General features: G+C 47.0%; 1 protein-coding gene across 6 annotated transcripts in view; it reads right to left on the bottom strand.

Moving 5' to 3' along the window:
• The window catches only part of LOC108159469 (neurogenic protein mastermind), a 65,254-nt gene that overhangs the window by 5,734 nt on the left and 43,321 nt on the right, over positions 1-16,199 (bottom strand). For 5 of the 6 annotated variants that reach the window (XM_033390329.1, XM_017292788.2, XM_033390332.1 and 2 more), the window contains one exon: positions 12,713-14,848. In XM_033390329.1, coding sequence (XP_033246220.1) covers positions 12,713-14,848 — 2,136 coding nt within the window. Of the gene's footprint in view, positions 1-12,712; positions 14,849-15,107; positions 15,582-16,199 lie in introns of all 6 variants that reach the window. The other variant, XM_017292793.2, reaches the window with a different exon arrangement.

Genomic DNA, 16,199 nt, shown 5'->3' with positions numbered 1-16,199 from the left:
GTACATGTTGTACCCTGCGAGTGTGTCCTGTCCCTGCCGTAGCATACATTTTGGGATCAGTGTTGCCACACAAATTCCCCCATCAAGTGGAGTCGATGGACTTCGATTGGCTCCCCCATGGAGCCATGGAGGCAGGAAAGATCGATGTACAGAACGGTACCGAAGGAAACAAGTTCATAAAACAAATCATTACTGCAGCTTTCATAAAAGAGCAAACAGACATACGCCCACACACCACACACCACCCACCACCCAACACCCACTAATACATAAAATATCAATAAAAAAAAAAGTTTAAAGGTAACTGGCGAGGACGAGGACGACGGCTTGGCGGCCATGTAACCACACCAGGAGCAGGAGCTGAAGCAGGAGCAGAAGCAGGGACAGAAGCAGGGACAAGGAGCTGTACAGCTTTAGAGGGGTGTTGAGGCTTCTGGGGCAAGCCGGAGACGCCGCACGAGCGCGTAAATCCTGCAGCTATTACCCCAGCGCCGCCATATTGATTGCGCCGCACAGCCACACACACTGAAACACACACAAGAGAGTGAAAGAGCGGCAGCAAGGACTCTTCTTCTAAGCAGGAAATGCGCATTTGACAAGCCAAAAAGATTGCCGCACGCCCCACGCGCTGTCAAGGGAATGATATCCTACTGGGTGCTTCGAGGGAAGTCAGGGGGCGGCTGCCTCTGGGGGTGGGTGGTTTGGGTATGCCTTGCATATAGACTTGACAATGATATATGTGACTATCCTGCACGTGTGTGTGTGTGTGTGTGTGTGACATATGTAAGCCTGAGAGCGCAAAGAAAAAAAGAAAACGGAACAAGCCGAATGAAATAAAACTCCAAAAGAAGTTCGGTCCCCTTTTAAGGGTTCGAGGAGCAACAGAGCGACAAAGCTGGTAACACTCTATCTGGTACTTCAGGCTTCAGACTAAGGATGACCAAGCACAACTGTACTACAGCCCGGGTACGCTTGCACTTAGGATAATCGAAAATCCCCCAGTCTCCGTTCCGAAAGCAGGTGCGAAAAATCCCAACAAAAAGGTACAATTTTGATTAATTATTTTACAGACAAAAACCATCCTCCAGCAGTCTAGACTCTAGACCACACCCACAACCCCCAACCCACATCCCACTAGAGTAAGCAGAAGAAGCCTCTTTTCTATGCTAAGCTACTAGTTTAATTGAAGTTACTTAAACATCCAACAAGCAATACAAAATCCACACTTTGTGCCGTGTCTGGCAACGGCCCAAAAATTGAAGAGTCAATGAAATTAGCAAAGAGGGCCACGCCTACTGACGCCCACTAACAACTACCCAAAACATGATTTAGTCTGCGCTTTGCTTTAGTTTCGCTTTTCGCTCTTCGCTCTTCACTCCCATTTTCCATATTTCTCCCCTACTATTATTTTTTTTTTTTTGGCAACTGAAGCCAGAAAGTCCAAAATGAAGCCAAGAGAATGTACGGCAGGCGTACAGGGTGGGCGGTGGGCGGTGGGCACCCTGTTGGGTGTGCTGTCATTTGATATTTGTGCCCTGCCCTGCCCTGCTCTCCTTCTCCACTGCACTCTCTGTGTTCCGTAACAAAATTATGACAAGGAGAGAGAAAGGGAAATGGAGCTGAAGAAAACCTAATTTGGCAAAGCGTTAAAACGGAGCGAATTCGTTTTTTAATTGCCAAAGACAGAGCCTGAAGCTGGACTAAAAGGCAAAGTAATGAACGGAAAACAAGTGAAAATCGTACGGAAATGCATTAGAGTACTATCTGAAGTGATCCATTCATTAGCGAGCATCGAACGAGAGAGAAATCCCTAAAGCAAACCTAAACTAGAGAACACCACCCACCTTTCCCAGCAAAAGAAAGGGCTTGAAAGGAATTCCAAGGTTGATCTCAGGAATCCATCGTTGTTGGCATTCCTTTAATTATGATCTAATTGGGTGTCGAATTCCCTGCACTGACTGACTGAACGACTGCTCCTTAGCACACTCAATCCAAACGCATTCCTGGCTTGCCTGAAAGTGCAATCTGCAAACTGCAATCGTCGACAGGATGCCAGGATGCTAGGATGCCAGCGGAGTGGCCATAACTTTCACAGACTATATATCCATTTCCATTCTCATCCACAGACCCATCATCGTCATCATCATCATCATCATCATCGTCCTTGTTGTTGATGCTGGCATATCAGCTAACTTTCAGCGCGGCAAGCGGTGGGCTCTACTCTACCTCTCCTCCCCAAGGACGTGAGGGCCCCAGCGGGAAATGGAGAAAGGTGGAGAGTGAGGCAAAGAGTCCGTCCGCATGTGGATGGGTGTGTGAGAACTTTTGAAACAGTTGCAGTTTGCACACAATGCCAGACAATCTGCAACCAGCGAACCCCCAACTATCGAGGGAACACAGAGAAACGGGGAAGGAAAAAGGATGGATGGACACAATAGCTGAATCCTCCACTTCCACTCCGCCCCCCCCCCCCCCCCCCCCCCCCCTGTTTGAATGCGGTTGCTGCAACATCGGTGTCCGTGTCCAATTCTCTCTGTGTGTGTATCTGTGTGTTTGGTCTGCTGCAGCATGTCAATGATCATAAATTAAACTTGCTATAATTATAAATTAAATTTTGGCATAAATGGCCCTGAGAGCCGCTCACCATAACCCCCCCCTGACCCCACTTTGAATACACATACACATACACCAGAGTAGAAGGACGAACCAGCCCCTGCCTGGGTGGGTGTTGCATTTGTTGGCCAAAATGAACTGCACTATATGCATATGTCATTCGGTCTGCAAAAGGGTCCTCCAGCAGAGGAGCTCGCTTAAATTACTGGGGTCTGGGCGGCGATGGATCGATTCGATTCGACTCGATTTGGTTTGTTTGTTCGTTCGGGGACAGAGACAGAGTCAGATACAGATACAGATACACAGCCTGTTACGGCAGTTGCAGCTCAGACACACCTGTGTGAAATTTATGAAAACATTTTAATTGATCGCCTGTCGGAAAGTAAACCTGCCCAGCCTCTCTTCCTTCCTCCCCCTCTACTTTTCCTCTCTGCCAGAGCCGGAGCATCGGACTACCCGTACTATTCGCTTGGGGTTGTTGTTAAAGCATTACACAAATTCTATGGCCATCAGAGAAGCAATTAAATTTACTCGTAAACTAAATTAAACATGAAATACAATAAAGAATATATCCAAAAAATATCAAAACCAATTCGAAAGTGTTGGGGAAACACTTGTAATTTGCTTATATACAGATTATATGTTCCCAATACAGTTCCCAAATAGTTCGCCCGAGTCAGAGCCCAGGAATGCCCACCAATCGACAGATATAGAACGCTGCTCTGGAAATCTGAACAGTGATTTTATTACTTAGATTCATGTCTTGCCATCAATTACGAATACAAGGCCGAGGAGGAGGCGGAGTCGGAGGCGGAAGAAGGGAGAGCATAAAAATAAAAATTAAAATAAAATAAAAAGGCATTTCGCAGTTCGTTATTCCCATTCCATTCGCATTCGTTTGCTTATTTGTCTTGATGGATTTTTAAATTAAATTTAATTTGCAATTGCATTTTTAATCTGTTGCAGTTGCAGTGGCAGTGGCAGTGGCAGTTGCAGTTGTAGATGTGGTTTGCTTTAATGGCCCCCAAGCGCCTGAAAGCCTCGAAGCAACAAAAACTCATTCGCAAGTCATTTGGAGAGTGGAGAAAACGGCATCGATTTAGTAGAAATATTTTGCGTGGCGTGCCCGGTTCAATATTTGATTTGCACGGTAATTGCCGTGGATAATGCTGCAGCAATTGCCGGTGCACCGGCACCGTCAGCGGCAGCTAATTGGCATCATTAAGCGATCTGATCCAATCCCAATCATAATTGGATGATCATACTTTTATCCACTAACGAGCATCTGGAGAAATAATCCATCAGATCGGATCAGATGAGATCAGAGCAGAGTGCGGATGGGATGCTTATCGCCACACCATTGCTGGCCGATAAGAAGGCCGAAAGCAGCAAGACGACGTAGCAGAGTCGTCGAATGAGTCACACGGCTGGCATCTGATAGATAAAACAGCTGCATGGCAACTACAACAAACAAAAGAGCGATGACAATGTCGGATGCTACATCGAAATAGCAATGAGAAGAATTCTTCCACCTCCCTTTCCCCTTCCCTTTCTCTCTCTCTCTCTCTCTCTGTCGCTCTGTCTCTGGCTCTTCTCTGAGTGCATCTATGCTGTGCTAAGCAGATAAAAACGCCACAGAAACGCGCGCGACTCGCGCCACTGACTCAGCGCGCGACTTGACGACAAAGCAGAACGTGACGACAGAGAGATGATTGAGAAAGGTATGGGGGGGGGGGGGGGGGGGGGAAACAAAAGAAATCAGTGAATGAATGCTACACAAAAAGCACCAAGAAAGGCCCATTTAATTGCCGAAATTCGATTAATGATAGTTTTATCAAGCGCTCGATCCACAGTATTCCAAATGAGATATAAAACTTTTTCTAATTTTATCAGATTTTTTGGGGGGGACCTACAATATTGCACGTATTTTGTTTTTGCATACTCGAGACCGAGAAGCAATTACACAACTGCATCGCCGCACGCTGTATATTTTTATTGTGTTTTGCATTTCGGATGGAAAGACCGATTGCAAAAGAATAAATCTCTGAGCAATGGGACATGTGGGAAGCATGGGCGTCCGTCCACCCACCAGTAATTAAGCGAAATACTCAACAGAAGCCTCATCGAAAATGCCAAAGCTAGACCTAGTAGAAGGCACAGGAATACCTTTGTGAAACATTTTTCGGATTCGTGTAAATTTCGAAAAATGGGAAAATCAGTTTTCCTCTTTGAAATTTGAAGCATATTTGCTACTGGATTTTGCCCAAACTTTTGTCGGCACAAGGATCAACATTCGTTAATTTTATTTGCTCATCACACACACACACGCACACACACACCGACATGCATACACAGACATTTTGGCAAACAGACGACAAAACAGAATGCAAACAAACAAAATTTGGTCGAAAGAACCGACTGGCAGAGCAAAGCTGCAAATTTGGCAAAATTATCGAGGTGTGCCGTCTCCCCCTCCCACAGGATCAGAAAATCACCTGCATGAGTTTCCTTTTGGAAATTTTCGCATTCATTTTGTGTCAAGCCAGAAACGGACTGTTAAGAGCAGAAAGAACCAGTTTTAAACCGAGCAAAAAAGCAGGGGAAATTGTTCAAGTTAATTATGTGAATCATGGGCGCAAAGCCGCAATAAACTTCCATTAGAATAATCAACAATTATTAATAATAAAAGCAGCCACAGCCACAAGAGGAGGCCTCAACCACTGAAAGGGAATTAACTTCTCCAGAGCAGGCCGTCCTCCTTCTCTCCTCTGTATGAGTATCTCATCCCTTCATCTGCCACTCTTCTGTGCCACATGCTTCCGAAAACTATACTTTTTTTTTCACTGCCAACATCATCCCTTCATTCCTCATCCTGCCACACACTAACCTCAACCATTTACATTTTCAATTACTTTGGCTCGACGAGCTTTCAAGTGACTGGCATTAGACACGCACCGCAACCACGCCCCCACGCCCCTTCCGCCCATTCTATGCTGCCGCCACAGCAAAGATCAGATGAAGGCATCCGCCAGGTGTTTTTAAGTTCGTCAGGAGTTGGGTTGAGGCTCTTTTAAGACTTGGAAGAACGATAGAAAAGTGAGGGCATTAGACGATAATTAATAAACTAACCAACTTCGAATGGAATGGTCGGCATCTTGTGTTGGGCCTTTATTCGCCTTTTTGTACAATAACAGGACATCTAAAGCCCCACGGGCCTGTTACTCTAAGCCGTTTCATTCACACTCACTATACTATGTGCCTTTCACTCGCACTTATTGCTGGCATATGTTAAGGGACAGCTTTTTGGCCGATAAAAGTATAAGCTTGGAATTAGAGGAATACTTCGTGTCACGTCTCGAATCGGCACGAAAAAACACAACGAACGACGAAAAAACTAATCGTCAAGTGTTATCGGTTGTGCCGGTTTCCTGTGATTTTTTAGTGCGTTTTATAAAATGAACTAAAAAATCACAAACGCTGCGTAAGTGATCATGCTGTATCGATAACTGCCACTATCGTCACTATCTATTCATTGCTAAACACCGGCATCGCTTCACTCTTGTAAAAATGGAAATGAAAATTCGCAAGGAGGAGGAGCTACACTTTTCTGTTCAAAGACAACCAAAACTGTTGTCATATGTAGGTGTACTCGTTTTCCAAAAAGGCAAAACAAATAGGCACAAAAATGACTTAATTATTTAGCGTGACAATAGGTGCTCCTAGCGCGTGGGGCATGGGGCATAGAGTTACTGAATTCTCGTCTGGTTTTTATTGATTTTTCTTGGGAGCCGACTTTTTCTGCATGTTCTATTTTTAAGCAATATTCCAAAGAATTTATTCGTTGACGTCAACAGCTTTTCCAAGGTGGAAAAGCGTCATAAAATCTAATGCCGGGATACATATGCCTAAAATAGTAGCAGGACGATCAAAGATCGCCACAATCATATCTGAAAAGCACTTGAAACCATACAAATCGGAGATTTCCCAGCCCAACAATTCCCGCACCCTGGCTAATCCCTTCAGAGTTTTCCGCAGTCTGATTTCGTGTTTGGGGCCATAAAAATGTGGCAAATGTACAACAACTTTTCCGACCACTTGGCTGTTGTTGTGCTGTTGACCTCTCGCCCTGCAACTGGCCCTCTCCCACTCGATTCTTTCCTACTGCTGCCGCTGCTGCTGCTGGAAAAGTAATTAATTTGATAAAGTGGCCGGGCAAAACGTTTGTGGCACGGGGCACGGGGCACGGGGCATGGAGCACGAGGATGGGGATGCCCAAGGTGTCGTTATGAGGGAGCGAGAGTGAGGGACTTGTTTGGAATAGCAGACATATTTATGACTACACACACTCGCGTACATGTGTATATATGTACATAAGTGTCACTCTGTGAATGTGTGTGTGTGTGTGTGTGTGTGTCTGTGTGCGTATAGGGGCAACAGATTGTGCGTCCTGTTTGGGGGCAGTTAATGAAATGAGTTTTGTTGTCAACGCGGAACGAGGGAAACCCAGGAAAATGCCACTTGAAATTATTTTGTGTGTGACCAGAGCAACACAATTTAATGGAATTTGAAATGCTGTTAGTGCCGTTAGCCCATCTCCATCGCACGCCCTTCCTTCCTCGTTGGCAACAATTTACACTTGACCAAAGCCGGTCAGGACTCTTGTCCGGGCTTTGACGGGGTGATTTTTCAGTTGGGGGAGTGGGAGGGGCATGAAATTTCCACAAATTGTGCAAATAGTACTTGGGTTTTTACTCGCTTGTGATACGAGTCTCTGTCGGACTGCAGTCGCTGGTAACAAAAAACTTTGAGCTTTTCTCCTAAGCAAATGCAAAGGGAATTGGCTAATCCTCAACCCCGCCCCCTAAAAACGGGGCAAATCCAGACTATCTCCAAATACACCACAAAGAGGAGAGGAAGGGATACTGGAGGCTCGTGGTAAAACATTTTGTAAATCTTTTTGGCAAGCCCTGAGCCTCCTGGTTGGAATCGCTTTTTATGCCATGGCAGCCTATAAATATGGGACGTGAGATGTTTGCAGAGCACACACACCCCTCTTACCCCCCCATTTCATGGAGATACGGCAGAAGCAAAAGAGTGCTGCGAAAAGTGTAGCATACTTTTTCGCGTCCGCAAGGATTTGTTTTCTTTCTTTTCGCTCTTTGGCTAAGTCGAGATTAGAAAAATTCAACCAAAAGAGAGGGAGAGAGAGCAAGTGGCGAATAGCAGAAAACATAGTACAAACAGCAAAAGGAGAAGCTAAACTTAGTTCTTCGCGAATAATTTCCATTAAAATAGATTAAATGCTGAAATATTTAAATGTCTATCTGTGTGGCTTGTGCGTCTGTGTGTGTGTGTGTGTGTCTACCCCACAAAACACGCACCCTTCTTCCTGTGATACCCCCAGGCGATGCCTCCGCGAAGGTGAAAGTATTAAAAGTACTTGCCACACGCCCATGCCCATGCTCACGCAGTCCTGCCGCGACTCCTCCTCGTGTAATACACCGGCATAATAATCAGCTTGAAGATGGGGAAACTCACACACGCACACATCTGTAGATGGGATAGTGGATAGTGGGGGGGGAGGGTGGGGCAAGCACACGCGCAAATATTAAATGTTTTGCAGAAAATACAGAAAATGAACGAAGTAGTTCTGGGAAAATGGTGAATGGACACAAAAAGCGAGCAGCAATCACTACGGAAAAGTGGAGCCAGGAGGCAAAGGGAGTGGGAATGGACATGGAAACAGGAAACAGGATAGGAGTGAGAAAAGCTCAGGAAACACAAAATACAAGAGTTAAATGCTGGCAAAGTGTGAATAAACTGAAGGACATTGCTGCCATAAGCTGCCAGATAATCCCCAAAAACACACACACACACACACACCCGTATGTGTGTATGTACATGGAAAGCTCGTGTGAGGAAGAGAGAGGATCGTTGCCGGAAAGTAAAGGAATGAACGATCAAAAGTTTTCTTTATTGGACAGCGAAAAACCAACAAGAAAGGAAAAACTTGATAGAGAAAGAGAAAGACGTAACCCCAAAAAAAGCGGTCAAAGTTCATCAAATTTGGCCCATACTTCAGCCCAATCCTCGCCTTTTGCATTTCCCGTTTTCCAAAACACCTGAAAATGGCGAAAAAACAACGAAAGAATCTCAAATGAAAATATTACGAAATATCCTTCTCCACCAGAGGCCAAAAAAGCAACGAGCTAGCGAGCAGGCGAGAGAGCCAGAGGGAAGAAAGAGAGGGAAACATTTCGATGCGCCAAAAAGCATCAGCGGCTTTAACATATCTTCCCTCCCTGCCGCCCTGCCTCCCCGGCCATCCCTCCCCGCTGGTAACTGACACGAATGGGAATATAAAAGGTAAATAATGTGACCTTTGAGAGCATCAAATGCGTTAGGTAATGGCAGGGCCTAAAACGTAAAACGAAACCAGAAACTGAATCAGAAACAGAAACGAAGAGAGGGAGAGAGGCAGAGAGAGGCAAGCGTTTGATGGGGCTGTGTGTATCCAAAGAGGGGGGCTACATGGCTACAACAGCAACAATTTCGTTGAATTATGAATGCATGAAGGGGATATAAAGGGGGAAAGTACTGGGCAATTACAACTCCATGCATGAGCATTGCTCCATTTGATGGGTACCTTTTCTCTCAGTGTTCATTCTACTATTAGTTGGCCATAAAAGTTCAGGCTCGTAAATAGGTTCCCTCTCTCCACTCTCTTCTTTGGGCTGCAGGGGGGGGCGGCAAAATTTATAGAGGTTAATCCCTCGCATCGGGGCAGGCAATAATCAACGAGGAGAAGCGAGTTATGCGAAGAGTTCGCAAGCATCTTTGCTGGCGTCCCTCTATCTCCCCCTCATCAAAAGTGACTTGCCAGGATTTGCTTTTATTGCCTTGACGCCTGCGCATTGTCCTGTTACGCCTAGATCTCCCCCACTCTCCCCCACTCTCTCCGCTGGCTTTCTCTTTGTTTGCGTTTTGGAGGTTATAAATTATTTATTGTTTTTTTTGTTTCTGTTTGGATACAACATGATTTCGAATTGGGAATGGAGTTGGCCTGCGACTGGGGCCTGGAGATGCCTGTGGGGTCGCATGTGTTACTCGCTTTCGTGCTACTTCATTAAGTCGCAGCCAGGCCAGGCCAGGCCAGGCCAGGTCATAAAATCTGATATGACTATGACCCTATCTCTTTCACTGCCTCTCTCGCTCTCGCTCACTGCTATCCCCCCCTCTCTGCTGATACCCTGCCACCCAGCAAACCATCCTGGCAAGTATAATTTCCGCACATTTTCACGTTTTGCACATTTCCGTTGCATACTTTTGTGCGCCCTGGCATTTTGATGACGCTTTTGGCCGGGGATCTTCTCCCCCATCCCACATCCCACATCCACTCCTCTCCTCTACCCATTTTTATAGCACAATATTTTAAACAAATTTGTTGGTTGCTGTTGTCGATTGCAGTTTGTTGCTGGTGGCATTTTAACGAGTTAATGCAGGACATGCAGAATGGCCAACATTTTTGAATTCATTGAACTTTCGTTCTGTTCTGTTCGGGGTTCGCTTCGACTGCGTTTCGTTATGCAACTGCTGCCAAAAGAAGGCATTCTCGGAGAGCATTCTCCCCCTTTCTGGTCGAAATTCTTTTACAATTTTTAATATCTCTGAGCTGTGCTCCGCTTTTCTTGAAAATCCTTTTCGTTCTTCTCTTCCCCTTATTCTTGCCATATTTTAGGGTACATTTTACACGTTGCCTGCTCCTCCTCCTTTATTATTTGTATTACTATTGGGCGATGGGAGAAACTCGTTGTAAACGATGATGTTTTTGGCTTCTTGCAACCCCTTTCGCTACGCCACTTTTGGGGGCATTTTTAATGAGTCCTATGCAAATATATCGTTAGACCTGAGTGTGTATACGTGTTGTGTGGCGTTGTGTCTTGGACCTGATAAGCAGCTAAAGATGTGGCTAAGGATTCATTCCTCTTTGATTATGGCAGCCAACTCCTGAAAGGTTCAACTGAAACTAGATGCAAATGTCCTCGGGCTCCCCCAAGCCATATCCGATGGGCAGTAACAGTAAAACAGAAACAAAATTATAATAAACCCTCCCTCCCACCTCCGACAGAATTTCAATCTCAATCGTCAACAAGTTTCTCCTGTCTCTACCTCTCTTCCTCCCACCATCTAGTGCCTCTTCTTTTGGCCACTCTCAACTTGCTTCAACTAGTTTTATATGCACAGAGGTGGGAGGGGGAGAGGCGGCAGGGGGGGTGGCACTGCTGAGGGTTAATGCATGAACGAAATTCATGGCAAAACTTGAGCTGAATTGTGCTCGGAATGGGCTTGGCTTGGACCGTTGCCGTGGCCGAAAAAAACCGAAAAACCGAACCCTGTTTTCAGAGCCGTGTCCTTTTTCGCCAAAGCCAAGCAACGGTCTCTCTTTCTCTCTCTCCCTCATTCTCTATTTTCGTACTTTTTGGCTAGTTTCTCTGATGAAAACTACTCAGCGACATGGAACTTAACTTAAAAAGTTTTGCACTTTTATTTTGTAAATGAAATGTAGTTGTTGTTGCTGTGGAAATAGCAGGAAAACAATTTGAAGCGGATAATGAATATGGGTTAGGTTGTGCCTGCCTCAGTGTGTGTGTGTGTGTGTGTGTGTGTGTGTGTGAGCCCATGTGGCTAGAGAATATTCCTCCTCCTCTAGGCTGCGACTCCTCCACATGACAGCGATGCCAGCCCCCAGAGGAGAGACACTGAATGAGTGAATGAATGAATGAATGAACAATTATAAAAGTCCGAATATACACATGAAAGTACTTTACGAGTGTAAATGCAATAATGGGCTCAAAAAACGTAAATTTCACAAAAGTCCCAAAGATTTGGCATTTGTATTTTGTTTTTTTTGTTGCTTTTTTGGGTGGCAATTTAGTTTGATTTGGGATATATAATTCTGATAATACTTTTATCAAAATGTATCGCATTATTTGCAAGAGATGTTCATCGATCGTTGAATTGAAACGTAATAGTTCTGTTAGAAATTTGCCATATTTGTAGCTCTTCCAACAGTCCTTTGAACTATTGAAATCCCTTAAAAAGTAGGATTCTTATAGCAATATATCTTTTGACTACTGCTCTCCTAAGTCCTGACTCCTTCTTTCCCGTGCAGTTTCCCAAAAAAATGATCTTTGCACAAGCAGAGAATGGGAGAGTACTAGACAGGACTTGCAGCTGCTATCCATTCTTACTGCCGTACGGAAAAAGCAGCCACAGCCACAGCGATTCATTTTCATTCTTCCCAATTTTCGTTCTTTCTCGCTTCATCTTTTACGGCTCTGCTCGTGGCTCACGTAATGAAAATGATGCACATAACGGGACACTGAGGGGGGAACGAGCGAGAGAGCGTTGACAATGACGAGAACGCCGACACCACACGCCACTCGTTGCCGAGGACGAACTGAAGCCGAACGCCGAGCAATGCCGGGCAATTTTCTGAACAGATGTGTGGTAAAATTAATGGACAGAGATAAAGTTGTGCTTGGAGCAAGGGGCTAAGGAGGGTTAAATGTCCAATGGCAGCGTGAGAGCACGGCCAAAAGAGAGCGCAAGCACATAGACAGAGAGCGAACGAGTGAGCGAGTGAGCGGAAGGGAGGGAGAAAGTCAAAGGTTCGTTTGCAAGGCTTGTTTGCCCAACATGATTTATGATCCAGCCACAGTGACAACTGAGTGGAAAACTCCCCACAAAGAGAGGGGAGGGTGAGTTGAGTGAGTGTTGTGTTGTTCACTCAAAGCTCGGAGAGCCACCAACCCCCCGGACAAGAAATTCTCTCTTTCTCTCTCTCTCTCTCTCTCTGTGCGGTGTCTGTGGTGTGTGCGTTTCGGTGCTTCGCTTCGGGACTTTGCGGAAAAGCCGTTGACTTCGTTACGCTGATAATTCAAATATTCATGGAAATTTACATACGTGTCAATGGTATTAAGTGGCGTTATATTATTACGGTATGGGATGGCATGGTATGGCACGGGCTACTACCCTGGGATACCCCTTAGCCAACGAGTAGTACTGGGAACACTGGATGTCGGGCATCTTGACTCACCTGAATGCCGTGCGCGCCTCCCCCCTGCTGGCTGATGTGCAGCTGTTGCGTCTGCTTCATCTGCAGCGTTGTTGTAGTCGCTTGCTGCTGCTGCTGCGCCGCATTGCCACCGGGCCCGGCATTTGGATTGTTCTGCTGCCCATTGACTCCACGCTGCTGCTGCTGGGGACCACCCTGTGGCCCGCCGCCCGGCTGCTGCTGCTGTTGCTGCTGGGGCAGATTACCGGGCTGCTGCTGCTGCTGCTGCTGGCTGCCGTTGGGACCGCCACGGGGCGGACAGTTGAGGAAGTTGGCAGCGGCGGCTGCCGCATTTGCGTTTTGGTTGCTGAAGGGCGAGTACTGCTGTTGCTGTTGCAATTGCTGCTGCTGCTGCTGGGGCACCTGTTGCTGCTGCTGCTGCTTGTTGAAGCTGGGCACGCCACCCATTTTGGGGCCATTCGGGTTGGGATGCTGCTGCTGCTGCTGGTGATGTTGCTGTTGTTGTTGCTGCTGCTGCTGCTGTTGCTGCTGCATGGCCTGCTGCTGCTGCAGGCGCTTGAGATCGAAATCGTTTTGAGAGGAATAGAAGAGCTCCTGCTTGATGTCCAGGAAATTCTGCTGGACATTCATGCCAGGCCCGGGACCGGCACCTGGGCCAGGACCCTTCTGGTGGAACTGCGGCGGCAGATGCTGCTGCTGGGGCTGCTGTTGCTGCTGCGGGCCATTGGGACCCAGGCCAAAGTCGTTCGGAAAGCCGCCCCCATAGTCGTTGTAGCGTCCGGGCTGGCCCTGACCAGGACCACCCATCATCTGGCCATGTTGCTGCTGCTGGGCCTGCTGCTGCTGCTGTTGTTGCTGCTGCTGTTGCTGCGGTTGCATGCCATGCGGGGGGCGGGGGAAGCCACCCATGCCGCCCATCGCACTCTTGTGCTGGTGCTGCTCGGCCATCTGCTTGAGGGTCTGGGCGGCCAGCGGATGCTCCGACATGAGATTCCCGCCACCGGAGGCTTGTCCTCCGCCTCCTCCTCCTCCCACGCCGCCGGCACCAACACCGCCACCGTTGGGGCCATTGGGGAAGCCACCACCACCGCCGGCGCCACGCATCTTCATGGCCTGATTATCCATGCCCATTCCGACGCCAAAGCCCCCAAAGCCATGTCCCAGACCGCCCTCCGACTTCACATTCAGGCTGTTGATGAGGTCCTGGGCATTCGGGGGCTCCACCTTGATGCCGTCCTCCGTCTTGATGTCCAGCAGCGGCTTCTCATCGAAGCCGTCGAGGAAGCTGGGATTGAAGTCCTGCAAATTGTTGATGAGATCCTTGAAGGTGTCGTTGTTCTCCGAGTTGTCATCGCCCAGTAGATCGGGAAACCCGGGAAACTGCCCGTTGCCCCCGTCCTTGTCCAACGAGCCCAGATCGGGAAAGTCGTGGTCGGGCTCCCGTTTGCACTCGACCAAATTGGCCAGATTGCCGAGGGCCGACTTCTGTTGGGCGGACATCATGTTGGATCCCATGCCCATTCCGACGCCGACTCCGAGGCCACCGAGTCCGCCACCGCCGGGTCCCTGGGCCATTCCGCCAGGACCCCCGCCACGCCCATTATTGCCGAGGCCACCCAGTCCGCCGCCTTGTTGGTGCTGGTTCTGGTGCTGCTGTTGCTGGTGCTGATGTTGCTGTGGATGATGTTGCTGTTGTTGGTGCTGCTGCTGCTGCTGATCGCCTCCGCTGTTGCCACCACCGCCGCTGTTTCCACCTCCTCCGTTTCCACCACCACCACCACCACCACCACCACCGCCGCCGCCGCCCACTCCTGGTTCGCTCTTCACCGAGGTGTTGGTCAGGGCCTTCACTGTGACATTTGTGCTGATCTGCTGCGGCTGTGAATTGGCCGCAGAGGTCGTGAACTCAAGCTGCTGGACGATTTCCACCGAGAATTTGGTTAGATTCTCAGAGCCGTTGTTGTTGCTGTTGCCGCTGTTGCCGGAGTTGTTGCTGCCGCTGTTGCCGTTGTTGTTCCCATTGTTGTTGGCATTCGAGCCGTTGTTGTTGTTGCTGTTGCTATTGTTGTTGTTGTTGTTGGGCAACTTATGCGGCGGCTCAAAGTTCTCGGCGCCATTGTCAACATCCTCCGCTGGTCGTTTAAGGAATTTTTGTTGCTAAAAACGGATCGAAAGAGGCACAAAAAATGCATGAGTAACGGTCCAAAAAATATATAATAAATAAATTAAATTAATTTAATCATTTAAAATTTAATGGTAATTAAAAAGACTTTTCGTAATATTTTTTAAGAGTGAAACGATATGAAAGGCATAGTTATAGGGTGTTTTGGCATCTTCCTTTTTAGCAGAAAGGTTTAATTAAAAATAAATCTAATTACTTATAAAAATGATATCCTTTTAGTAGCGTAATTCTTACCCAAATATTCATAGATAGTTTGTTTATAGATTTTCTTGTTGGACTTGGGCAAAGTTCAGTTAAGTATTGAATAAGTTAGACATTCACAGTCAGAGGCGATGTTTGGACACATACGTATACGCGATATATGTACATATAGCAGACAAGATTGGAGTTCGTGTTTGGAGACGCGTTTAAATTAAAGATTCAATCCGATTGGTTCGTGGAGAGATTTTAGGCCACAGCCTGACGACAGGGAGTGCAATGTCGTACAGCGCTGGTGTTGGGCAAGGGCGTCGACAGTGTTGGATAGCAATGTCGACTGTTTTGCATTTTGTTGCGTTTGCTTCGTGGGCGCATTTGGCTTTTGATTTGTTTGTTCTCTTTTATTCGGTTTTTTTGTAGTTTTTAATTTTGGTTTTTACTGTTTTACTGTTAACAGATACCGTTTGCTGCAAGTTCTTTGTTCTTTTGATTGCAATTTGATTTTCTTAGCTGCAGCACACACACACAAACACACACAATAAAGAAAATATTCAGATACGCTCGTTTGCATACACATAGATACATACGTTCATAGGTATGTATGTGTGTATCTTTGAGAGCCACAATTCGATTAACACTGTGGACAAAAGCTCGACAACAAAAACAACAGCATTGCGCCGCAGCAGCAGCAGTGCGGCTCTTCGCTGACTTGGCAAAAGTAATCAAAAGAAATTCACTTCCAGAGACGTGCACAAATTATTGAAAGTCTACAACAAAAGCGACAGCGACAGCTACATTTTGTTGAAAATCGCAAGTGCAGAGCGAGCCCGCGCCGAAAGCTACGCTGTAGATCCACGTAAGTCCACCATTCCGACTAGGAGGTACCCACTGTTTCGCATTACTGGCTGTGCATTGTGATAGAAACATAGACATCAAACTGCTCTTGAAACAATCTTGCAATGAGAGCATCTCATTTCAAATACAACCCCTTTTCCCCCACAAGTACAGGGTATAAGCATAACAGAGTGGACGAGCGCGCGCGGCGAAAGGCAGGGCGGGCAGGCGGCAATAACATAAAAGCCAAAGACACTTCTAATCAGTGGCGTGGCAGAGGGGGGCCAGCGCAGC

This window comes from Drosophila miranda, chromosome 3, assembly GCF_003369915.1.
Source record: "Drosophila miranda strain MSH22 chromosome 3, D.miranda_PacBio2.1, whole genome shotgun sequence".
NCBI classification, from domain to species: Eukaryota; Metazoa; Arthropoda; class Insecta; order Diptera; family Drosophilidae; genus Drosophila; species Drosophila miranda.
The sequence above is the reverse complement of the archived record's forward strand: the minus strand, read 5'-3'. Positions and strand labels throughout refer to the sequence as shown.